The following is a 25,587-nucleotide window of genomic DNA, read 5'->3' on the forward strand; positions in this document are numbered from 1 at the left end:
TAGGCGCATATCTTTTCTTATAATTCACAAGAATGTGTATATACAAATATATGTGCATATATGTATATAAAAAATAAATTAGTATAAACAAACGCAAGATTAGGGAAGAAAGTAAAATTTGCCTTTATCAGTAATTATTCCTTATGGGAATATGGTAAAAGGGAAAACCTGTATTAAAAAAAATTATTCAGACGGATAAATATTAAAACATATAGTTTTTTTATGGCTTTGTTTAGTGGAATAGTTCTTTTATTGTTCCATATCTTGTTACAAGTATAACAATTTTAAACATTTGTCAATATATGTACACATATACATATTTAGGGAAATTTTTTTTTCTTTTTCTTTTTGTTTTCTCTTTTTTTTTTTTTTTTTTTTTTTTTTTTTTTTTTTTTTCCTTCGGATTAATTTAAATTTATTCAAATAAATATTTTTTTATGTTCATGTGCTTTTGATTTATTTAAATTTATTCGTATAAATCTTTTTTTTTTTTTAATTACGCCTAGTTTATTAACGGTATATATTATTTTCTTCCTACAGAATATATATACAACACCGAAAGGTGGAAATGGCAACTTAGAATTGAAATTAAGTAATATAAATTCGAGAAAGTTATCAGGATGTATACCTTCACATATAAAAGGATTTAGAAGACCTACGTTTAGTGAAAAAGGTGAGATGACTTTTGTTTGTAATCCAAAAAGGAACAAACAGGCATGTTCTAATTCTAGAGAAGAAGAATATGAAGAAAAAGAGAGTGAATTTTTAGATCATTATTTAAAAAAATTAGACAGTGTAGAAAGGGAAAGAAGTAAAAAAAATGAAATGCTTTTCCCCTATATAAGTACAGATTCAACTGCTATGATAACAGAAAATGAATTTAATACTAGAATAGCTAATTTAAAGGGTCCAGTTGATTCAAAAATTATGATTTTGGTATGGAATTATGTTATTGAATATGAAAGAAGAAAATATATTAATATGGTAGATGACATAATAACTATGTGTAAATTGCTAGCTGAATTTTATAATGTACCATCTAACTATGAGAGTAGTATAAAGCAACATGTAAGGAATAAAATGATGAAGGCATTAATGAAAAAAGAAGAATTTGATTATAAAAATATAAAAGATTTTGCACGAGATGATGATGGAATATGTGCTAGGTGGGAATTCCAAAGGTATGTACAATTGAAGAGATGATTATGGAAATATTTTAGGGAAGCTATGGAAGAAAAATGGACTAAGAGGTTATATAAATGGTTTAAGGGGTATCCGCACACGTAAATTAAATATTTTGATGCATATAATGGAAATATTTGCACAAATAGTGAATGTACCATTTATGTGTATGTGAGTGCATGCAGGTAGATTGATCAAAAACGTATAACAGTGAAAGGTGAAATGGACATATTAACAAGATATAGTAGGTGGTAAATATTTGTGGCACATCAGTGTATTTATGTGTATGTATATTTGAGAAAAAATGAAGCTATTTTTATTGGAGCCATTCTGGTTAAAAAATGCCTAACGTGCTATTGTAGATGTGAGGGCATCGAAAGAGTAACAATTTTTATGTAAAATAGTTCTTAAAAAAGGGAGAGAAAGAAAGAAAAACAAAAAAATAAAAAAACAAATAGATAAATAGATGTTTTTCCATTTATACCATTTTGCATAACTAGCATATATATTTTTTTTATTTGTGATATGTGTATATATGTGTACCATACATATATATGTGTGTGTGTATCTACGCCGTATCTTATTTTTTAGTTGTAAAAAGTTGTTTTGTAATATTACTTTTGAAACTTCCAAACTTAGAGAGTCCCCTTAATAGATGCTTCATTTCTTTCTTTTTTTTTGTCATTCTTCTCTACTTCGAGCCTTTTTATTTTTATATCCATGCTGGAGGAAGAATTCTTTAGTATAAAAAAGAAAATAATTCATGATTCTTGAACTGCTAGTTTTTTTCTATTTTTCTAATTTGTTTCTAATTTGATTCTAATTTGTTTCTAATTTGTTTCTAATTTGATTCTAATTTGTTTCTAATTTGTTTCTAATTTGTTTCTAATTTGTTTCTAATTTGATTCTAATTTGTTTCTAATTAGATTCTAATTTGTTTCTAATTTGTTTCTAATTAGATTCTAATTTGTTTCTAATTTGTTTCCAATTTGTTTCTAATTTGTTTCTAATTAGATTCTAATTTGTTTCTAATTTGTTTCCAATTTGTTTCTAATTTGTTTCTAATTAGATTCTAATTTGTTTCTAATTTGTTTCTAATTAGATTCTAATTTGTTTCTAATTTGTTTCCAATTTGTTTCTAATTTTTTTTTTTTTATTTATTTGGTGTAATATAGATCATTCTTCGAATTACTTATGTGTCATTATGTATATATTTTTACAAAAATATGGAGGTTTCAAATTGGTTATTTTATATATATAATAAAACTTCCATTATATACATTTTATTTGTTGGTGGTCTTAAAATTAATTTAATTATCTGCTGTATATTATTACATAATTTCGTACAATAGTTTCACTACATGTAATATTGCGCAAGTGTTATTAAGCCCAGTGTGATACTGGCACAGTAGTATATTAAGGAAACTTCGGCCGCTCACTTGCTTTTTCGCAGAACAGTTTTTACTTAAAATATGTTAAAACAAAATAAAATGGAACAAATAAAACAAATTAAAATAGAGTATATAATACAAATAAAATAGAGCAAATAGTTACAAATAAAATAAAACAAATAGAACAAATAGAACAAATAAAATAAAACAAAAAAAACAGTCATTTTTTACATTGTTTTCCGTGTTATTTACTGTCATCGCTATAATCAAAAAACTATATTTTTAATTATGAGACTACAAAATATGATAAAAATGTCAATAACAATATTTTAATTGCCTTATTCTAAAGAAATGGTTAAAGCATCATTTTTTTTTTTTTTTTTTTTTTTTTTTTTTTTTTTTTTTTGCTGTTGATCTATCCTACCCACTGCTATTATGAATATGCTTAGCTTAAATGTTATATTTTTTTACTTCTAAATGAAGATAGAATTTGAATGTGTGTAAAATTATCATTTTATTTTGAAAGAAAAAAATTGTAAACCAATTTAGTTATAAAGAACATTACGTAGTTAATTTATAAATTTTGTGCCTTTCTGTTTGAGAAAAACTCACTAAAATGTTTTATTAAAATGCACATTTTGCCTTTTACGCTCATAAAAAAAATTAATTAAAACGACAGTTGTACTTAATTTTTAACTACATGGTGTGGTATTAATTTGAGAAAAATCGTGAAAATATAGTGAAGAAAAAAGGATGAGGAAATAACAAAAACAGGTTATAGCACGGTAGTGTACATATACATACATTTATATATATATATACATATTTATATTTATATATATTTATATATATATATATTTATATATATTTATATATATTTATATATATTTATATATATATATAGCAACATATAATATGAACATGAAGACAAAATACTGTAACATAATTGAAGATATGGAAACTACGCACAATTAATATATGTATGGAAAAATAAAATTCCTCCTTTTTATGAAAGTTTTCGGATTAATTATTCCCCTAATAATTAGGACCTCTCAGTGTCACAGTAATGTAAGATGATTAGAAGAAAATACGTAAATGATTTTTTTTTTTTTTTTTTGTTTTTTTTTATATTCATTATTTAAAAAAAAAAAATTAACGTATGTGCAAAATTTGAACTTCTGTAAAAAAAAAAAAAAATGTTTACCTATTCGAAAAAACAAAAATTATTAAAACGTAATTATATATATACGTATGTAAGTGCATAGGTATATATATTTTTATGTGGATGTATGGGAACCAACTTTTTAGTTTACTATGTATACATCTTTGGAAAAGGAACATGATTTAGCACAAGTGGTAGTAGTATATTTACTAAATAACAGAATACTAGCGGAGGAAAAAGAAACAAAACTTAAAGAATTAAAGACTGACATATTATCATGTAAAGAGAAAAAGGATAAGTCGAAAAATGTAAAAGTCATAATTTCCAAAATTGTGAATTCATCTGAAAAGACGTTGAATAACGAAATGCAAAACGATGACTCGTCTAAGAAAAATACCAAAAATAGAATTGTTGAATTTTTTAAGTATGTAGATAGATATTTTGAAAAACTAATATTTAATGTACTATATTCTATAAGTTCAGATGAAGAAGTTGATTACGAAAAATATAATGATGAATTAAAAGAGAGAATGAAAGAATATTTGTTCCTTTTTGAACCTCCTGCAATGGTAATGATTGGAATTCTTTTTATAAATCAGGAAACATCGTGGCTTTCTATTATATTACTTCTTATATCATCTATGTTAATTATTTACTGTATTGCAAAAATTTTAAAATATGACAGACTACATAAAAATTTGTTTACGTTACAAAATATTTTAAAAGAAATTTCAAGGATTAAAAACGTCCCGAGTAATATTGTATTAAGAATTAACGAAATGGTGAAAAAACTTACCTTTAAATGGAAAAGGAAGAACTATATATTTTTTAGTGCATCAAGGTAGAAACAGGGGTGTCTCAATATCTAAGTTATTCGCATACTCGGTCAGTCTGTTTGCCTGTTTGGTTTTTTTTTTTTTTTTTTTTTCTTTTTTTTTTTGGCTTCATTTTGCTTCTCAAAATAGATTTTTACTATATTTTAGGATTCCTCCTAGTATGCTAATATATGTGTATATATTGCAGGTTTTTATGCATGAAAAAATATGCGTGTTTGCAATTATTAAGAATATGTTTTAACGTCGATGTAGTATGTTCAAATTCTTTGAGTTCATTTGTACGAGGGATCTTCAAAGGCATAAATATTTTTATATTTTTTGCTTAAGGGGATTATTATGAATTTTGAAAAATATTCTTATTTATTTTGAATTAAATATAAATATGTGTATTACTTGTGATTTTGTGGAAATGTGTATACGAGTAATTTCTTTTTTTTTTTTTTTTTAAAGGAAATATGTATATTTGTCGAAGCACAAAAATGAAATAATGATATATGATTATAAATAGTATGTATGGAAAAAAACAAAGAAAAAAAAAAAAAAATTTAATAAATAAAACATACTGCAATAATCCCATTTGATTTATTACCTAAATTAAGTTAAAAACGAAAATAGGACACTGCTTTTAAAATCTACTTAAAAATTAATCAGGTGGTATATTTTTGTTAACGTTTATTATTTTTTATTTTTTTACTTTTATCTTTTAATATATATTTTTTTTTAATTCTTTTGATGTGGCATCCTAATTATGCAGTTGTTCATTTGCAAGAAGGAAAATGGTAAAATAATATTGCAAAAAATAAGAAATACTTTTTTATAGATATTAATTCGCTTCTTTAATTTCTTATATTTTGTTTTCTTTCAAAATTTTGAATTTAGAAAAAAGTTTTGTATGTTTGGTTGCTGAAGTATGGGAAGCGGTTTTAAGAGGGCTACAAGGAATTATGGACACCATTAAAAATATGTACCTGTGTAAGTATTTACATATATATATATGTATATATATATATATATTTATTTATCAACACTAACATGTATGTGTATGCATACATGTGCGTTAGTGCATAAACTTTATTTAACACTTATATTAGGTCTTTCACTCATTTTGGGGGGTTTTTATTTAATGTTTTATTTTGACTGTTCACTTTACGGGGGGGGGGATATAAATACCTCAACTAGAAGTTATTATTTAAATATATGATTAATATATAGAAATATAACATAGAACAACATAAAGGCGTTATGATGCTGTTTAGAAAGTCGTTTTTTTTTTTTACATCAAACATAAGTTAGAGATACTTTTGAGAAAACATGTGCTTTTAATTTAAAATAACAGGATATCTTATTGTATTTGTCCGAAGTGCATAAATGCATACATATATATATATATATATATATATATATATATATATATATATGTATTTATGTTAAGGTGTACGCGATATAATTACAATGAAGTGCTTAAATAATGCATACAGTTGTACTTTAACTAAATGGGGGTATAAAATGTAGATAATATTGTTCTAATGTGAGGTTGAGTATCTTATCAAATTTTAATATCATAGGATCAGGGTTAAATATTTATAATACCAACTTTTTACACCTTACGATCAAAAAATGAAATATATATGAGAGTTTAAGAGATCAATCATTATTTATTCGTCAATCAGCTATAATAAGGGGCATTTTATATGCTGGATTAACGATTAAAATTTGGTTGTGTAAAAAAAAAAAAAAAAAAATTAGGAATAAAAAAATGAAAAGTATAATTTAAAAGTGAAGAACGGCTTGGAGAGTGAATTGTACGAATATAAGGTAAATAAAAATTACTACTATGATAAGTAGTTACATTAAGCTTTTCAAAGATACAGGATAAAATTAATAAAGAATGATCATTACTGAGTCAGTTTTAAATGTGGAAGGATTAGTGTTATATATGGCAAGAAATTTGAAATTCTGTGTTCATAAATAAAATAAAATAATGTATACAAAATAGTTAATACTCATTTTTTATGCAAACATTAAAATTTCTGCTATTTAACTAGGGAAATAATAATATTAATAATAATAATAATTAAATCTCAAAAATTATGTTCAAAAGTTAAAAATCATAAAAACAAATATGAGCTATCAGTTTTTGTTCTGTTCTGTTTTCTTTTGTATATTTTTTTCAAGGGAAAATGTAGTACTTAAATTAATTTTATCACTCCTTTAATATGTTATATAAAACAAAGAAATAACAGAAAATTTCTCTCAAATATGTACATAAAAAATGGAAGGAAAAAAAAAAAAAAAAAGAACGAAGTAAAATTTAGTAAAATGAAGTAAAATATAGTAATATAAAATAAAAAGTAGTAGGTTAAAATAAAATATTCTAACAAGTGAAGCTTTTTAAATGTCTAAATTAACAATTTATATATGCAGTTAAAATACTCAAGCTAACTATTTATGTTTGGGTAAACATAAAATTTACATTATTTTGTGAACTAAATATAAGAAAAATCATGCGAATAAAACTTTTATGGCATATTATTTGAATACCTCTTTTTGCACTTAAAGATATATATGTATATATAGATATGCACATATATAAATACATACCGTTTAAATAGCAAATAAACTATTACAATAAATTAAGAGGTTTGTAATAATTTTCTCAAATATTTATGCACGTAAAAATGTACGAATATTTAGGTATTTATGTAAGTATGTACATATGCACGTATGCGCGTATACACGCTTGCCTCTGTGCACAATTATGTCCATATTTCTCAATATTTTATATATTTCTGATTGGCTTTTAAATTTTTTGCTTTCTTTTTCATATAAATAACTTTCAAAAATTTATGCACGTAGTATATTCCCACAAAAATAAGTAGGTTATAAAAAATAACAGATAATATAATATACATCAAAGTATTCATATTCAAAAGAGATATGGTAATAATCTGCAATAAGGACCCAATAAGAACAGAGTAGGCTAATATATAAGGTGAATATTTTTTTAATTTCTTCATAAATTTTAATAATTTTCTGTATTTCCTTTTTTGTTTTAAAGAAGGTTTACCACACAGTACATTGTTCATGAGATGCGGCATTTCTACGTCAATTTGTGAGTTTACTTTTCTTAAAACATCACGTATACTTTTTGGTTTACGTTTATTTAAAAAATTATCTCCTTCTTCTGTTATATCAAGAAAATTTGAACCACCTTCTTTATTTCCTGTTTCAAAATCATCATCTGTACTTGTCTGATCATTTTGTTTTTCAGTATCCGCATCGAAAGTTTTGGTTTCAAATGGATTTTCAAAATTCGTACTTATTAATAAATCAAATAGTCTACTAGAATCTTGTAATTTGAATAAATCAAAAAGTACCTCTAATTTTTCATTTTGCTTTAACTGATCAAACTGTCTTTGAAAATCTTCTTTGAATAATAAGGCATGAAGCTCTTTTCGAAAATTATCATCATGGATTAATGCATTAAATCTTTTCCCAAGTGTATTATCATCTCCTTCTAATAAATCCAATATTTTCGATCTTAAATTAGAATTACCCTGATATCCCTTTGATTGTATTCTTCCCTTTAATAATCTGTTGAGTCTGAAATTTAATGGGTCCTTCCGGCCTATTTGCTCATCCCACGATTTACGAAAGTTGCTAAACTAAAAAATTATGCCATGTGTGTAATGTTAGAAGGGGTTTATTTGTTGTCAGTGTATGTGTACGCGTATATGTATATATTTACAAACTTCCGTCTTACGACGAACATCAAGAATAACAATAACTTAAAGGATAAAACATATTTATATTTTATTTTTGCCTCACCTCATAAGAATATTTCCATACACATATTAAAAGGGAAAAAATAAAAATTTTTGTGAAAACGATAAAGTATTTATTCGTTATTTTCCTCATATTGAATTTCTTTAAAGTTGCTAAATCATTTGGGTAAAAGCAAAATTTTTTGCCATTTAACTTTTTCTTTATATATTGAGTAGGTGCTGTTCGGCTATATTTTTACTTTATTACCGCTTTCTATTTCTGCAAAATTTAAAATGTTCTAATTTTTCGATATTAAATAAACGTAATAATACAATATCAATTACAAGGGGAAAAAAAAAAAAAATATATATATTTATATATATATATATTAAAGAAAAATATTTTGCTTAGTATTCTAAATAAAAATATTACTGAATAAAATATTTTAAAACTATAATCGGACTATAATAAATATAAAATATGTGTCATAAAATAATTACACGTAAAGTGTGTTTATGCATAAATAATTATCTAAGAAAAAAGAAAGAAAAAATTTACATTTGTATTATTTAAGAATACTATATTTAATATATATTTTTTTATTTATCTAATGATCCATTTTTCTGATTACCCATTTATCAATTTATATGATTATCCATTTATCTTTTAAATATAAATGATTAGTTATTTTACACTAAGATTACGTCATGCATAAGTATAAATAAACTTAAAATAGTTTAATAACATATATAAACAGTAAATTGTAAAAATATATATTTTTTTATGGCATGCCTTATACCTTTCTCATAGTATTATGAAGCAGAGTTGAAATTAATCTTAATGTTTTAAATAATTAATTTTTAACCTAATATTTGAGAGTTTTAAGCGAACTTTGAAAATTTTTGCATGAATATTAAAAAATTTGGTTGAAATGCAAGTATAAGAAAAATTAAAAAAAATTAATAAAAATTTGAATTTGTGCATGTGTAGTATATTTATCTTATATGAACATTTTTTTTTAGTTAAAATATAAAATGTATATACAAAATAGAATGTATAAATAAAAAATAAATCGATAAAATAAGATTATGCAAAATTAAAAATATGCAAAAATAAAAACATGTAAAATAAAAAAATGATGAAATAAAGAAATAATAAAATAATAAAATAAAAAAGAAATAAAATAAAAAAATAATAAGATAAAATAAAATAAAAAAATAATACAATAAAATAAAATAAATAAAAACTGATAAAAGAGGAAACATTTTGCTTCTTTTCACAATGTAATTAAAATAAAATATTCAGATAAGATAAACTGGTGCTTTAAAATTATTTTAATGCTTTTTGTATTTTCCACTTTGCTTTAGTATAAAGGGGAATACGCACACATATATACACTCATATATAAGTATTCATACGTGTGTTATAACATACACATTGATTAAAAGAACCCAATATAACAAGCTAATAAAATCTTCACAATGAAGCCTCCAAAAAAGGAAAAAAAATAAAATAGAGTATTTACAAAAAAATATTAAAGATCCAAAATTAGTAGTTCATTATTTTATGTGCATTATTAATGTCCCAATAAGCCGTTAAAGGTTATATTAACATTTATTCGTTGTTTACTGAAATGTTTTATTTTTTACGTATATTTTTTAAAATTATCTTAACTTTAACATTGATATTAATGTTAAAATTAATATAAATATAATTCTCATATACGTATTATTTTTTATGTATAAAAGGAAATGCGAACAGAATGATTTAAATTAAATTTATATTTGTTTAATTCATTTATAATATCATTATACCGGGGTTTTTCTGCTACACATCTTTATGTAAGCATTGGTGAAATTGTTGTGTGCATATATTATATATATATATATATATATATATATATAATATATATATATATAGGTAGAATGCTTATATTTAATAGTTAAATTATTTTCCGTAAGTTTATTAATAGTAAGTGAAGATGTAGTCGATAATATAATAGCACTAATGGATTTATTTCCCCATAAGAATATTTTAAAGCAATATGTGAGGAAGCACTTAAGGTTGCATAATGGAAATATCATGCATGTATGAAACATAATCTTATACATTTTGATAATATTTGCTATATTTCAAAATATATTAATTCTGATAAAATATCATATAACTAAGCAACTTTTTAAAATGTGTGTACAAAATTGTTTTTTTTTGCCTTAAAATTTGTAGCTCAAATACGTATATTTGAACATTCTTGAGGAAAATTATTAAGGTTAAAAATTATTATGTACTGAACTATTCATTTAGTGTGTAATAAGTAATATTTATGAATTATGGTGCAATGTCTGAACTGAGAATTGTAAGCCTTAATAGAGATACCATACAACATAATAATTTTCCCATAGCAATTAAGAATAGTGTGGTAAAAATGATATTGCTGTTAAATTATATAAGTTTATTATTCTTTATATGATTTAATAATTAAATTAATGTGGAATCAATATATATTAATAAAATAAAATAAAATAAAAAAAAAAAAAAAAAAAATGTATTTACACTCTTAAGAAGTAGCTTTTTAGTAAGTAAAATATTCTTAATGGAAAAAGGTTATACAAATGACATGTACGCTACTTGGTGAATCGTAAAATATATATATATATCCATATATGCAAATATATATATTAGCATGAATTTTATTTTTTAAAAAATATGGTTATAGGATAATTCTGTAGTTATATATTAACAAATTATTTTATGATATAATTTTTCATTATTTACACTTTTAAGATTATAAAATACTGTACTTTATTATTTTTTTTTTTTTTGTTGAAAAAAAGGAAGAGTATAATACTTTGTAATTATGAATATTACTATCAAGTAAGTCATTCCATATTGAATTTTAAAAAATATTTCTTATGAAAAAATATCAATATATATTGAAGGATCGGTAGTAATAAAGAGCACATATACATGTAGGAATAGTCATCTGAATAAGCATTATAACCGCTCTTCATAATTATTTAATTTTTAACAGAATTTATTATTCTATTTAATTCGTGTATTTTGGCGTTAAGGGGAATATTCAAAGTTGGAGGTAGTGCCACACTGAATTATATTTTTTTTATTTATTTTTTTTTTTTTTTGTGTTACTAGTTTGATCTTCCTTCTGCTTAGGAAGTGTCAATATAATTATTCCTTCATGAAAATAATTATTTTTTTCAGTAATTAATAATTAATATAATTTATCTTATCCATGATAGTCAAATCTATCAATGAAAACATTTCATTTCGTGCATATTTTACCAACAATTGAATAAGGGAATTGGTTTAAATTGTGAGGATGTTCAATAATAGCATAATACAGATTAATATTTTGACAAATATGTCACTTTGCGGATTTCTAATTTTTTTTTTTTTTTTGTTTTTTTTTGTTTAAGGAATGTGGAAACCACTTTTTAAATATGTAAATGTTTTATCATACCAGGAATGACCATTATTATTTTTTTTTTTTTAATAACAATTTATAACTATGATATAAAGATATTATGTCTGTGTTGAATTATTTTAAATATTTACTGTTGTACTCTCATTAAGTATCTGCAAAGGGGGGAGTGCGGGTGACAAAAAAAAAAAAAAAAAATATAATAAAAAAGACGTAGTATTAAAAATGCAGATATGTAGATTCCACAACAGGGAAGTTTTCAATCTTTAATTAGTAGCTTTAGGGAGAGGTTATATAACACATTATATAATTGTGCTCATAATTTTCGTTACTAGATAGAAGTAAAATGTTGGTTAAATTAGTCCGAACGAATGTAAAATGAAAGAATGAGGTGGTCATAAGCATAATTTTATTTAGAAATATGAAAAAACAAATTCATTTGGTAGAATGCCATATATATATATGTATATATTTATCAAAATGATATGAATGTGGTAGGGAAAAATATTTTACTATAATATACTGGAAAAAGTATAACGTTGTATCAAAAGTTAAAAAAGGAAGAACGTCATTAAACGATAAAAGTTTTTAGTAATTGTTGTATAAATAATTAGTATGTGTTGACATGGAGTATTCGTGAGTATGGAAAAACGTAGCTGAATTAGTAGTGTATACATAATTGTTTTTGATGGAAAAATAAATGAAAAAATATACAATTTTTATCTATGCTTAGGCGAAAAGCAATATTAAGAGCACATGAAAATTATTTAAAACTAAGATACTTTTTTAATATTTCAGTAGGATTAATGAAATTATTTTGAGTTTATATATTTTCGTAAAAAAAGTTATAATTAGAAGAATAAAAGAAATAAATATTGAAAAAAAAAAAAAAAAAAAATTTATTGTAATTGTTACATAATAGTACTAAAGAACTTTAGAATGAGGGAATTAAAATACTAATTTTAATAACAGTCAAAATGATTGCTAACAGTTTATAAGACAGTATGATCATGAAGTCTGCATATTTAAGGAATTAAAATAGTTGTATAATGTGATATGCAAATTATCGTATAGAACATAAAAAATTATTTGTCATTATAAGATAGACGAATATATATATAAAAAAAAAAAAAAAAAAAAAAAAAAAAGAACAAGACGATTATTTCTTAGTTTTAGTTAATAAAAGGTGTTACTATTAAAGGAGTTATATAAGTTTATTATAAGCAAAATTAACAAAAAGGAGTGTTGAATAATGCCACTATGTGTTAACTGTACATATATTTATTCATAGTTACATATTTAAAAAAGGCTATATATTTTTTATTCATTCTAACAGAGCAAGCATTTTAATATACTGTTACATTTTTTAAAACTTTAAAGAGAGCGTTATCTTTTCAAAAAGAAATTATTTATTGTATCAGCACTAAATTTTTGCTATAATATAGTCTTTTAATTAACATGACAACAATATTATTTGTAAGTTTGATTTTATTTGTTATAATATGTATACCAGAAAATGTAAAGATATGTTTACTAAATATTCATAATGTTTTATTTGTACGTATAAATATGTATATTTTATTCTACGTTATATATGTTGTTTCATTACATATTTTATTCGCATACAGCGCACTAATTTATGTATATAATATAATGCATTATTTACAATTTTACGCATAACAGGATGTCATATGATAGCTTATATATATATATATATATATATATATATGAGATTATATAAAGTTGAAAAGTTAAACTGATAAATAGAAGGAGAATTCTTAATAAAACCTAAATAATGGTCCTCGAAAACTTTAATAATAAAAAAAATTATTTTTTTATATTATTTTGCTGCTCATAAAAATTTGCAATAATATGCTCTTTACGATGTCAATATTGTGAAATGCCTTAGTAGAATTCGTATGAAATTACAGAAATGTTTTTACGCTATTAACAAAAAAAAATTATTTTTTTCTTTTCAAAATTTTGTCCTTCAAAATATGTAAAATTAGTTGTTAAATATTTTAAATAATTAAACTGTGATATAATAAGGTTTATATATATATATATATATATATATTTTTATATCAGATTATATATATGTATATAATAAAAAATAAAAAAAAATCCAAGATTAATTCTTTGTAATTTTGTCATGTCTTTTAAAAAAATTTATTTTTATTTTTTAACGTAATTTTTACAAAGCATCTTAAGGGAAAAAATGCAATTGATATAAATTACACAAAAAATTTTATAAATATTAGTATGCCACTATTTTTTCAGATATATCTTGTTTTAATGTAAAAGAAAATTATTGGAGTGGGGGGTGGAGAGAGGATTTATGTTTCTATTTACTGAGGTTATAAGTTGATATTTAATAGATTGTATTTATTTTAATGATGAAAATCGTGCTTGAGTTATAATGTAAATTATAAAAATATTTTCTTCACGCATTATTCCTTGCAATGCTCGTAATAATTAAACAGATACACTTCGTTTTTTATTTTTTTAAAAAAAATATTTTTAATGAAAATAACTTTACTATATTAATATAGTAATAATATGCAGATGGTACTATATACATTTCGTATGATAATAATTGAATTGAGCAATTATAATTAATATTTTCCAATGAATAGTAATTATAGGAAAATTATAAAAAATAAGGCAAGGTAATACTTTTTTAAGCATTAGCTGTAGGTATCGTCTTGAAAAATGTAAATATAATTATATTTATGAGAAATGTTCGCTATAAATTTTGTCCTATTTACCATTTAATAAAATTTTTCATTCTTTTTTTCAAATTTTAACGCATTGTTCATCTAATATTATGTCGGTAAGGAGTGCTTACAAATACTACATGGAACTTACGGCAGACACAATAAAAATAATATGTTCGTTATGAAATTTTAATTCTCTATATTAAAGAAATATTCAGGAAGAATGAAAAAAGAATTGTTACTTTTTTGAGTATATTTAACGTTTAACTATTTATATTATTTTATAAAATAAAAAAGAAAAGAAAATGGACTAATTAATAAAAGTATTTCTGAACAAATTACAATTTATATACAAATTATGCGCGCATAAAAAATAGTGTGTTTTGGCATATAACATATTTTAATAGAACTATGTTTCACATGTATAAATGCAAATTTGATAAAATGGTATTTTTTGAAACTTTTTACATTTTTACTTAATTAAAGTACGAATATTAATTTTTTATGTGGTACTAAAAGTACTACTGTAGTGAAATGTTAAAATATAATTTAGGAATAGTCAGGAAAAGGGGAGAGTTATTCATATGTAATGTTCACTAATAGAAAGGTACATGTAGTAGCATATTAATAAATTATGAGCTGTTAATTTTAAAACATGCATATCCTTATTATATGAACAAAGGCATAATTAATCAATTCAGAAAAAGAAATTCAAAATAGAATATAAATTTTGAGGTATAGAACAGAATAGGTACATTTTTATGCTATCATAGTTGAATTGTTATAAGAAATTTATTATGTGTGAATATATTTATATTTCTTTTAATGAACCCTAAGATATTCTATGTTTACGGGAACAATACAAGTATTTATATAAGAATTTTTTTTTTTTTTTTTAATTTATGAAAACAATTGAAGTGAGTTATCTGGATATCAGTTTTATAGGGAGTTCTATGAAAATGAAAAAATTTTCGCTAATAATAGTAAATATGATAAATACTGTAGTAAATTAGTAACATATGATAATACGTACAGTGGCATTACTAATTTTTGCAATAATTTTGCAAAGAATTTAGAGCATGTAACTAACAAAAATGGTGGAAATTATAGTGTGAGTTGTACACAATTTAGTTATTGTGTTTATTAAAACATATGGAGAACGTTTAATAGAAAATCCGTCTATGTTGAGTACATACATGCTTTTAAGGAACTATGTGAAGTAGGAAAAATTATGAATAAGGATTTAAATCTATTCTCTTTTCTGTGTTATTTTCAAAGTAGTTTTTATGGATGGAAAAAATAGAAGGATTTGTATGATTTATTTTGCAAATCATGATAATTTTAAGAGTTAAAACTTTTCTTATAGTAGTATATGCCAAATGTACCGTAAGTACATTGAATATATAGATAAACTATGTAATGAACAATTAGATCATGAAACATGTAGTCATCCTTTTGTTGGTTATTTTTTGGATCATTATTTTAAGTGTGATGATGAGTATAAACAAAACAAATTAATATCTTAATTAAAATCTGATGTTCAAGAATTATCTAGAGATATAGAAGGTAAAGAAGAAGTTGAGCGAACAGCCAAATGTGAAAGTTCCTAATCAGTAGTAGACATGAAACTGAATTATGCAGTATATTCGGAGATTATTGTTCAATGATTTTAAGCATATATCATGTTATTACTTAAATTTACCATCATTTCAATTATCTAGTGTAGTTGAAGAATCTGCGGTGGGTGCGGAACCATAGGATACTGGAAGCTTGGATCTGGTAGATACCGTTTGACACCCTGATGACTAAGCGGAATTAGTAGAAAGAGCTTTACCTTCAGGGGAAGAAACGTTACGTGAAGTGGAAAATATTGAAGGAAGAGAATACTGTTCAAAATATATATTAGTTGGTACTTAACCAACTTGCAAAAATTCGCAAGAAATGAATGTTTCGTTAACCACTGTAGTGGAACAAGATTTTTAGGGGGGATTGGGACAAGATCAAAAAGTTCAATGACCTGATAAAGGAATACAAGTAGATCTTAATGCTTTAAATGGTAAATTTAAGTTTTTATCTATATATCTTTGCTCAGGGGAGCTTTGTGAAAAAGGATGCATCTGTACTATCTTTGAAATATATAATACATTAGGAATAACACAAATATTAAGCTTCACACCTTTACTTATTGTTCTTTCCCTTGGTCTTATAATAAAAATATTTTTTATTTTTTACATTTATTATGAGGTATACATAAACTCCATTTTTAAATATAAAAACGGTATATTATTAATAATATTTTTTTTCTTGATAACATTTGCGAAAAAAAAAAAAAATACATAAATTATTTATGTTCTTTTTTTTCCTTTTTTATGTTTTAGTTTATGTCGATTGGATCCTCGTTATGTAAGAAGCTGTGGAAAAAAAAAAAAATTAAATATAATATTCTCAGTAGAATTGCTACTAGTACATTAACGTATCCTTTAAAATGTTTGATTATAAATTCCCTTAACATCAGTTATAGATTATCTGATGACAATGTCAAACAGTCCATGGTTTAAGGTAGTTTATTAAGAAGCAGGTAAGCTGGATTATTTGGGCAATTTAATTTAAAAAAAAGGAAAAAAAGGAAAATAGAACGATGAAAGAAGAACGATGGAAGAAGAAGAAAAAAGGAATACATATTAAAAAGTTTAATAAAAACATTTAAATAGAAAAGAAAAATTCAATATTAAAAGCATATATTTATTTTAAAATATAATTATTGAGCATGCTTATTTGTTGGATTAAACTACTTCAAAGGTCACTTTACCTTTTGAACATAATTTTTTAAATATTTGCTATATATATTGTTTGTAATAAAAATATTTTTTATTTTTACCTTTCATTTTTTCCTTTCGTTTTTTCCATTTGTATATTTTTATTTTGGTGTTTAATTTTTTTGTTTTTAACTTTATAATATTTTAAGTGTAATATTTTTTTTTTTTTTTGTGATATAATTATTATTCATATTTGCTTAGATATGTAATATCTTCTTATCGTAAAAATAAATAATCGTTGCTATTTACGTTAATGCACCTTATTTACAAAAATATCAAAAAAATCTCTATTATTAATTTGTTTAAAATATTCTAAAAATGTGTTATTACTCTTTATGTTTCACAAAGATGCAAATAATAAGAATAAAAATAGTACGCACAGATTAAGCTCTTAAATGTTAAGTAAGATATATAAAAAAATAATAATCTAATTTATTATTAATTCCTTTTTCGTAATTTTACATCATATTGAGAGTATTAACAATATGAAACTGATGTTTAGTATGAATCAATATATAGTTATCAAGATAAAAAGAAAAAAATTAAATAAAAAAATTAATTAAAATTTCTTATTTATTATGTATAAATTATAATGAAATAGGATTTAGCGCATTTAAGAATTAAAAATGGCAACAATTATTTACGATATTTTAATGAATACTAAAAGGTTATGTATTAGTATATTATTTATAAAATGCTAAAATTATTTGAATGAATAAAGCTTGATAATAACTCAAATATTGTAAAATACATAACATTATGTATATATGGCACATTTAATATAGTTTACCCCAGCAAAAGCATTGTGAGAAAGTAATATAATTATTCTCAATTTTTTTTACGTGAGCAGTGTGATAAATACTACATCCCATATATTTATTTATATTTTCAGAAAATACAAAACATTTGTACATTTTCGAAATTATCATTTACTATATATATAGTATATTCATTCGTTTTCATTTAAATTTGGACTTACGTTATCATTTTGTTGAAAATATAAAAAGTAATAATATAGTTCCTCTATTTCTACCTTTTGGAGATAATCAATATAATTTTTTTTTTTTTAAATTACTTTATTAAAAAACAAATAATATTGTACATTTATATTTATGTACTTCACATAATATAATAATATTAATCATTAATAAAATGTACGTTATGTTTTATGATAGTTCTTATATGCAGAGAAGTAAAATAGTAAATTTCCTTTGCGTTAACCTGGAGGGAAAAGAAATGAAGCAATTTTGTAATTGCAATAAGTATATATATATTTTTTTTTTTATATATTTCCAATATAACTAATTAAACATTTCAACAATAAATATTTATTTTTATATGTAAGAATATAGAACATAATTATCAAATTTGTTGTATATAGTAATTTGTAAAATTTCTCCTTAATACACTTAAATTTTTATTCTGTAATATATATTCAAGGTTGATATCAACTTGTATGGTATTCAAAATAAGGATGAATAGTTATATTATATTTTTTTAATTGTATCTTATGAAAAACAATTATAAGTAGTTATTACAATTATATATTATTATTGCATATATCATATGCTTACATATATATATCTTATTTTTCTATAAATTAATTGTAAAATTCCCCAAAGGATGATAAAGTAAATATTTCAAAATAAATTATGTTTATTCACAGTGGGAATTATTCATTGTATTATATATTTTTATAACGGTCGTACATATATATATAGGACTTCTTTTAAATAACATTTGACAAAAAAATTTCACTTGTATTATGCGTTATTTTTTATTTGTAGTGTTAATCACTATTATTCATCTTTTTTTTTTTTACTTTCATTTTTAAATATTCATGTTACGAGGTGTAGCAGTACTATTATAATATAAGCTTGAACTATGATTAAAGAAAAACGTTTGCTACGAAATAGTTACTTACCTTAAAAAATTAACATGTAGAAGTACATAATTTATGAACATATAACTGGATTTATTTTTTTTACAAATGAATATTTATATATTCATATGTCGTATTATTCCATTAGGTTAACATGTCTGGTGGTAAAGCTGATTCTTCAGAATTTTCATGTGAAGAGGTATATATTCATTTATCATTAAAAAAGAGTTATTGTTAGCTAATTATTTTAGTATATTTTATTACAGGACAGCGAAAAAAATTTATTCAATATAACCATTTACAAAATTATATAAATTTTTGTTCTTAATATTTAGGGAAGTTTATTTAAGGGATCTACCGTGTGCGAAGTATACGAAAAATTGAATAATGGGATGAGTAGTATTGAAGAATGCTCTGATTGTAATACATATTGCAGTGAATTTAATAATAAAAAGGGCACTAAAAAAATATATCCCGATGATTTTGAAAATACTTGTAAAAAGATATTACGAAATTTATTCAAATTATCTGATGTTTTAAAAAGCGAGAAAAGCGCAAGAGATCGCTGTTCATATTTAAGTTACTGGACATATGAACAATTATGGAAAAAATTTACAAATCCAAATTCTGAAGAAGCCAGAGCAAGTATACATAAATTACATGAAGTGCTATTAAAGTTTAATAATATAGAAAAATTAAGGAATCAACCTTGTCATATTTATTTGACTGAATCTTTTGCTAGTTTGAAAGAGAAAAAAGAACTGCATGATTTTTTCAAAAGTTTTGATTATTTGAAAAATAAACTTAAATCTGTTACAAGTGAAAAAGAGAAATATTGTGAATACATTACTAGAATTTTAGAACTATATAAACAGAATATAAGGGACTGCTGCACTTATTTTTTTGAGAATTCCTCGAGGAACACCTGTGAAGAATATTTAAAATGTGAAAAACGGTATTATCCTTATGAACTACTATCTATTTTAGATTGCTCCTCCAAATCATCTTATAAAAAACCTGAAGAATTTTTTGAAGAATTAGCTATTGATCGTGAGGTTATACTCAGAAGTAGATATTCCAATGAATTAACATGTCAAGGATTTATGTGTGATCCTTTCAGAGTTGTAATAACAATTGGTTTTGCACTTTTGGGAATATTTTTCCTGCATTTCTTATATTATAAAGTAAATAAAAATCCTCTTTAATATATAAATAATTTTCATATCACTTTATATAATTCATTTCCCTTAAGAATATCTAATTATTAAATAAAAAAAATTATTTATATTTTTTATTAATCATTTGATTATTAGATCACTCATTCTGGAACTAAATCGTATGACGATATATATGGATATAAAAATGTTTATAATTTTCTAGTATCTCGGGATACAGCATTTGAGGAAAGATTACAACGTGAGCATGATATTTCACCAAGAAGGGGAATTAATCTAGCTTATTATAGTACTTAAAACATTTTTTTTTTAATTTCGTAAATATTGGAAAATTGTGCAGGATATGACTATTAAGATACATATAAATTGTCTTCTATACTGAAATGAGAATAAATAAAAAAAAAATTAAATTAAATTAAATAAAAAGATAACAGAATTTACATATACATGTATATGTAAATAACAGCTTGTCTGTGTCAGAAACTAATAAATGTCTTAACACTCTTTTTATGAAGACCTCGTTTTTAAATCCTTAATATACATTAATCTGAGACGTATATATGTAATCTTAATACTTGTATTATGGAAGTAAATATTAAGACGCAAACTATTGTTTTAAAGAAACAATTAGCTTTCATATATAAAAAATATTTGTTAATTTGATTCACATGTATTAACGGAGAAACATATAATAAAAAAAAAATATAGAAGGTAGCAAAATAATGAAAAATAAATTGATTTTTTGGGGTATATTAACATACCAACATGTTTACTGAAGCAAGAAGTAAAAATTATTACTTTACAGAAATATTTTCAAAAACGAATAGATGTATGTATGTGTTATTTGAACTGCTTTTTAATATATGCATTCAAAGTAGTTAATATATATATATAGGCGGTTACTTTATTAGATCGTCACTTGAATATATGTATAACCAAAGATATTATTTTTAATTTCATTAAGAATTTATTTTGATAGTCTTTTTATATTAATCGTGAACTAATAATTTTTGATACATAACTGTTTCATTGTAATGTGCATAAATTTTGATCTTTATTTTTTTTAAAATAATAAATGTTTATAATCATATAGGTAAATATTTTTCCCATATGTACATTTTTACAATAATCGTTGCATAATATATATCTTTTATTAAAGGTTTATTTATATAAATAATATTCAAGGGACTGATACCTTGTATATGTTAGACATTTTATTTATAAATTCATTTCTACCAAGTTGTAAAAGTTCTTTCTTCTATTTTTGGTTTTATCCGTTTTACATTATTTTGGTATATTTGCATCATTAACAGTAATATTTGTTAAATATTCAATTTTTTCGTGTCCTTCATTAGTAATCATTTTTTATTTCATCTAATTTTTTAATTCCCTCGTTCATTAACTAATGAACATGCAATATTTATAACTTTTATCATTACTATATATCAAATTATCATATAATAAACAATACATTCATATTATTACTGAGGGTTTGGATTGTTTTATTTATTTTATGCTCCCCTTTATGTCATCTTTATTCGTTTTTTCTATTTTAACAGAGTTTTTAGTATTCGTTACATTTTTCTTACATGCGTTTTTGCATATATTTTTTTTTTATCTTTTATGCATTTATAATAACATGACTCTTTTCAACTGCTTACGGTGTCTAATATATATATTTTTTATTTTAAACTTTTCCTACAATATTTACATTTAAATTCATATATTTTGATTCTTCAAATGTAAATTCTTTACATTATTTTTTTTTCATCGTACTTGTCTTATTTAATGTATATATTTATATTGAACATTTTTTTTCACTATTTTCGGGTTTTTAAATTAGTGAACAAAGTATTATATAGCGAGTCTAATACTCTGCCTGATTGTTATATTCTAGTTTTTCTTTATTTTTTTTATGTATAGTTTTTTTTTTGTATTTGTTCTAAATTATCTCTCTGTTCATTATTTATTGATCCGTTAATTCTAACTTATAACTGATTTACTTTTATATGAGTTATATCTATATATGATTCATAGTCACATTTAATATCAGATGATGAATTTGATAAAGATTTGTTTATACTTTATTTTTTACCATCTTCAGTTTTATCAATTGTACCAGCAGAATCTACTGCTAATATTTGATGTGATGCTACTTGTTCCTTTATTTCTTCTACTTCTTCCACATTATTATTATTTATTAATTTATTTTTAGAATTACTACACTGTATATTTAACTTTGCATCATCTTTTTTATCATTTGTATTACTATTTATTTTATATACTCCTTTATTTTTGTTAAATTCTCTCATCATCATTCTTATGGAATCTTTTTCATTTGCGTCATCTAATTTCTTTTTAATATTAGCAGCATGTATTATGGATGTATTTTTATCATTTTTTAGGTTGCCTGTTTCTACTCTATTATCATTATTTATAGGATTTATATGTGTATTATTTTCTTTTACCTAATCTTCTTTCTCCATTCCAAAATATTCTTCACCTTTGTAATTTTGTATCTCCTTATTTTTTCTACTTTTTAGGATGGGACTGTTCATTTCGATTATGTTTTTTTTTTTTTGATATCTATGTTTTTTTAGCTGAATTTATTTCTCGCTTTCATTCTTTTAAGCATGTATCGAAATTTGATTCCTTATTTTTTATATGCTCCTCTTTTTTGCACTGTTCTAATACTATCATAAATATGAATATACACATTTTGTCATTAATTTTTTTTTTTTTTTTTTTTATACTTATATAATTCTTCGAAATTCTGATTGTGTTTCAGTTGCCCTATATTTGTTAGTGATAAATTATTTCCAGCTTCTACATTTTCATATTGTTTTCCACTTTCTCTATTTCTTCTATGAATCCGTTAAAGTACGTCTGTTCAATATAGTGCTCTATTAACTTGTCCTTTTTTAAAATTTACTGTTTCCATATATCTTTGTCTCTTTCTAAAAGTGGAAAGTTGTGATTTTCATTAGAATATTTATTTTTTTAATTTTTCCATTTCATGTATATAAGCTAGTTTTATTTTCCATTCATTTTTCAAATTATTAAATGAGTCCACTTTTTTCAATTTTTGAGAAATATTTCTATATATTTTAATCCATTAATTCCATAAAACTTTTTCCTTTTCAATGTTGTTTCTACTTTTAATGTTTTGCATTATTATTTCATTATTTGTCAAGTTACGATAAGACCAATATTCCTCTTTTTCCAACTAGTCTAGGCAAATTTCTAAAAATTGTACTTTGTTGAATTCCCATTCTTCTTTTCTGTAATTTTCTATCACTTCCATATGTATGTTTATAATAATCTTAGTTCTTTCCTTTTTTGGGGGGATTTTCTTATATGTCTTATCGATTTATTCTTTTTATGGTTTCTTCATCATCTTTCTTTTCATCATCGTGTGGAATAATATACATTGGATGTTTTAAATTATCACTTGCTGAATATTTTTTGGTACTTTCTAAATTTGATGGTAGTGCTAACATTTTTATATATTACCGTTTATGTCGTCTTTTCTTTTTTTTATTAATGAAAAGTGATCCGGTAAAAGTGTTCTAAAAAGTACGAAGAAAACATATTATTATGCAATTTTATGTAGTAATCAAAATATTGATCATAATATAGTACTTAAGCTTTATTTTGCCTTAATTATAAGGAAAGATGCAATAATAATTACAAAGGTTATTATATTAGTTGATGCACTCATTTTAGGGGAAACCAGAGAATTATCCTAATTTCGTTGTAACATTAGCGTCATTACCCTTTTGATCTATAAATACATTTAAGCATAAACATAATATTTAATGCAGTTATTTCAAATAATTATAAGTTGAATCTATTTTACCTGGAATACTACTGAGTAATTGGGTATCAGCATAATCACCTCTAATAGTTAGGCATGTATCATTAAAAGAATCAAAATCTACGGTATGCGGGAATCCTTCCAAAGGTATTTGCGATTCTTGGGATGATATACTTTCTATAGATATTCTAGAACCCGTTGGAAAACTAGAAGTTGAATGACCAGAATGATAATCATTAATTGAAATATCAGATGTAAAGGTTTCAATTTGGATAAGGGTTCCATTATTTTCTGGAACTTCTGATAGAGAATCAACTTTAGCTCTTTCTGGGTCTTGGGTTAGCAAAGAATCCTAAGTATCTATATATTTTGCATATCATGTTTGTTTTGTATCTACTTCATCTTATACAGCTTTTGGAGGTGAGGCATCCACTGCAGACTTCTCAGTAGACTCTGTTTCTGGAGAATCTTCAGAAGGTTCATTTGCTGTAGGATATTTAGATCCTAATTGATATCCATTAGCAGTTTCGAATGGATCAGATAGAGATACCGAAGGAGGTTCTACATTTTCAGGAACTGGCTTTCGTGGAACCTTACCTCTGTCCTAAATATAAATTGAATTCAGGATGTGTATTATAATTATTGGGAATATTACTAGGTATGAGAGTAATGGTACTAGTGTTATCTTTATATGTTACATGTTCATGATATTTTTGAAGACTAAATCTTAGCGTTTGATCTTTGTTTTTATACTCAGATTGGACTATACGTTCACTGTTAATACTATAACTGTTGATACTTTTTTGAAATATATTATGTAACATGCGTTCAATTTGTCTTTTGTTTTTTCTTCTCCTCGAATATTATCACCATATAGTTTTCTAGTTTTCGAAGAACCAAATTTAGTACGAGTAGTAGTAGGTCTGCGTAGATCTGTAAAAACCTTTAGGTAGTCCCTTATAAATATTCTACCATCTTCATCCTAAGGATACACACGTGGGCTACGATACGAGGTTCAATCAGAATAGACACCACAATAATAGGGGGATTTATCCATGGTTTTAATAAGTAGAACATTACAATCATGTTCAAAATAAATTTTTCTTTCATTATAATATCTTCTAATAAATTCCAAATTTTCGATAAAATAAGCTCTTATATAAGCAAACCATAATTCTATAAATTCACAATGACTTCTGCAAAATGGATCTAAATTACACTGATCTGGAAGATCTTTGTTTCGTGTTTTTTAGTTTATTAAAATATTTTCTATAATTTTATTAAATTATTTTCTTTCTCTGCAGAATTGATGATTGTTGTATTTTAGTTCAAACAGTTTTATATCATCAACTGACGGAATAACAGGGAAACCTCCATATTTATCAGGAGCCCAACGAAAGTACAT

The 25,587-nt window shown here is 23.4% G+C and overlaps 7 protein-coding genes across 7 annotated transcripts; 4 read left to right on the forward strand and 3 right to left on the reverse strand.

Annotated features, from left to right (window-relative positions):
- Positions 1-151: 151 nt before the first annotated feature.
- Positions 152-1,203, forward strand: MKS88_002146 (uncharacterized protein; the record flags this gene model as incomplete). Its single annotated transcript, XM_067215132.1, has 2 exons — positions 152-154; positions 541-1,203. 2 exons carry the CDS (start codon positions 152-154, stop codon positions 1,201-1,203), a joined length of 666 nt encoding a protein of 221 aa, XP_067074440.1.
- Positions 1,204-3,581: 2,378 nt separating this feature from the next.
- On the forward strand, positions 3,582-4,580 carry MKS88_002147 (uncharacterized protein; the record flags this gene model as incomplete). The annotated part of the gene is made up of 2 exons (XM_067215134.1): positions 3,582-3,641; positions 3,882-4,580. 2 exons carry the CDS (start codon positions 3,582-3,584, stop codon positions 4,578-4,580), a joined length of 759 nt encoding a protein of 252 aa, XP_067074441.1.
- Positions 4,581-7,342: 2,762 nt separating this feature from the next.
- On the reverse strand, positions 7,343-8,489 carry MKS88_002148 (uncharacterized protein; the record flags this gene model as incomplete). Its single annotated transcript, XM_067215135.1, has 2 exons — positions 7,343-8,236; positions 8,400-8,489. The coding sequence occupies 2 exons, from the start codon at positions 8,487-8,489 to the stop codon at positions 7,343-7,345; spliced, it is 984 nt and encodes a 327-aa protein (XP_067074442.1).
- Positions 8,490-14,403: 5,914 nt separating this feature from the next.
- MKS88_002149 (uncharacterized protein) lies at positions 14,404-17,050 on the forward strand (the record flags this gene model as incomplete). The annotated part of the gene is made up of 3 exons (XM_067215136.1): positions 14,404-14,444; positions 15,411-15,603; positions 16,871-17,050. The coding sequence occupies 3 exons, from the start codon at positions 14,404-14,406 to the stop codon at positions 17,048-17,050; spliced, it is 414 nt and encodes a 137-aa protein (XP_067074443.1).
- Positions 17,051-19,344: 2,294 nt separating this feature from the next.
- Positions 19,345-20,662, forward strand: MKS88_002150 (PIR protein; the record flags this gene model as incomplete). Its single annotated transcript, XM_067215137.1, has 3 exons — positions 19,345-19,389; positions 19,526-20,314; positions 20,504-20,662. The coding sequence occupies 3 exons, from the start codon at positions 19,345-19,347 to the stop codon at positions 20,660-20,662; spliced, it is 993 nt and encodes a 330-aa protein (XP_067074444.1).
- A 1,787-nt stretch (positions 20,663-22,449) lies between these two features.
- Positions 22,450-23,637, reverse strand: MKS88_002151 (STP1 protein; the record flags this gene model as incomplete). The annotated part of the gene is made up of 3 exons (XM_067215138.1): positions 22,450-22,786; positions 23,119-23,229; positions 23,564-23,637. 3 exons carry the CDS (start codon positions 23,635-23,637, stop codon positions 22,450-22,452), a joined length of 522 nt encoding a protein of 173 aa, XP_067074445.1.
- A 90-nt stretch (positions 23,638-23,727) lies between these two features.
- MKS88_002152 (STP1 protein) lies at positions 23,728-25,587 on the reverse strand (the record flags this gene model as incomplete). The annotated part of the gene is made up of 6 exons (XM_067215139.1): positions 23,728-23,858; positions 24,225-24,534; positions 24,616-24,786; positions 24,967-25,115; positions 25,263-25,415; positions 25,554-25,587. The coding sequence occupies 6 exons, from the start codon at positions 25,585-25,587 to the stop codon at positions 23,728-23,730; spliced, it is 948 nt and encodes a 315-aa protein (XP_067074446.1).

Source organism: Plasmodium brasilianum, chromosome 7 (genome assembly GCF_023973825.1).
Source record: "Plasmodium brasilianum strain Bolivian I chromosome 7, whole genome shotgun sequence".
NCBI lineage: Eukaryota > Apicomplexa > Aconoidasida > Haemosporida > Plasmodiidae > Plasmodium > Plasmodium brasilianum.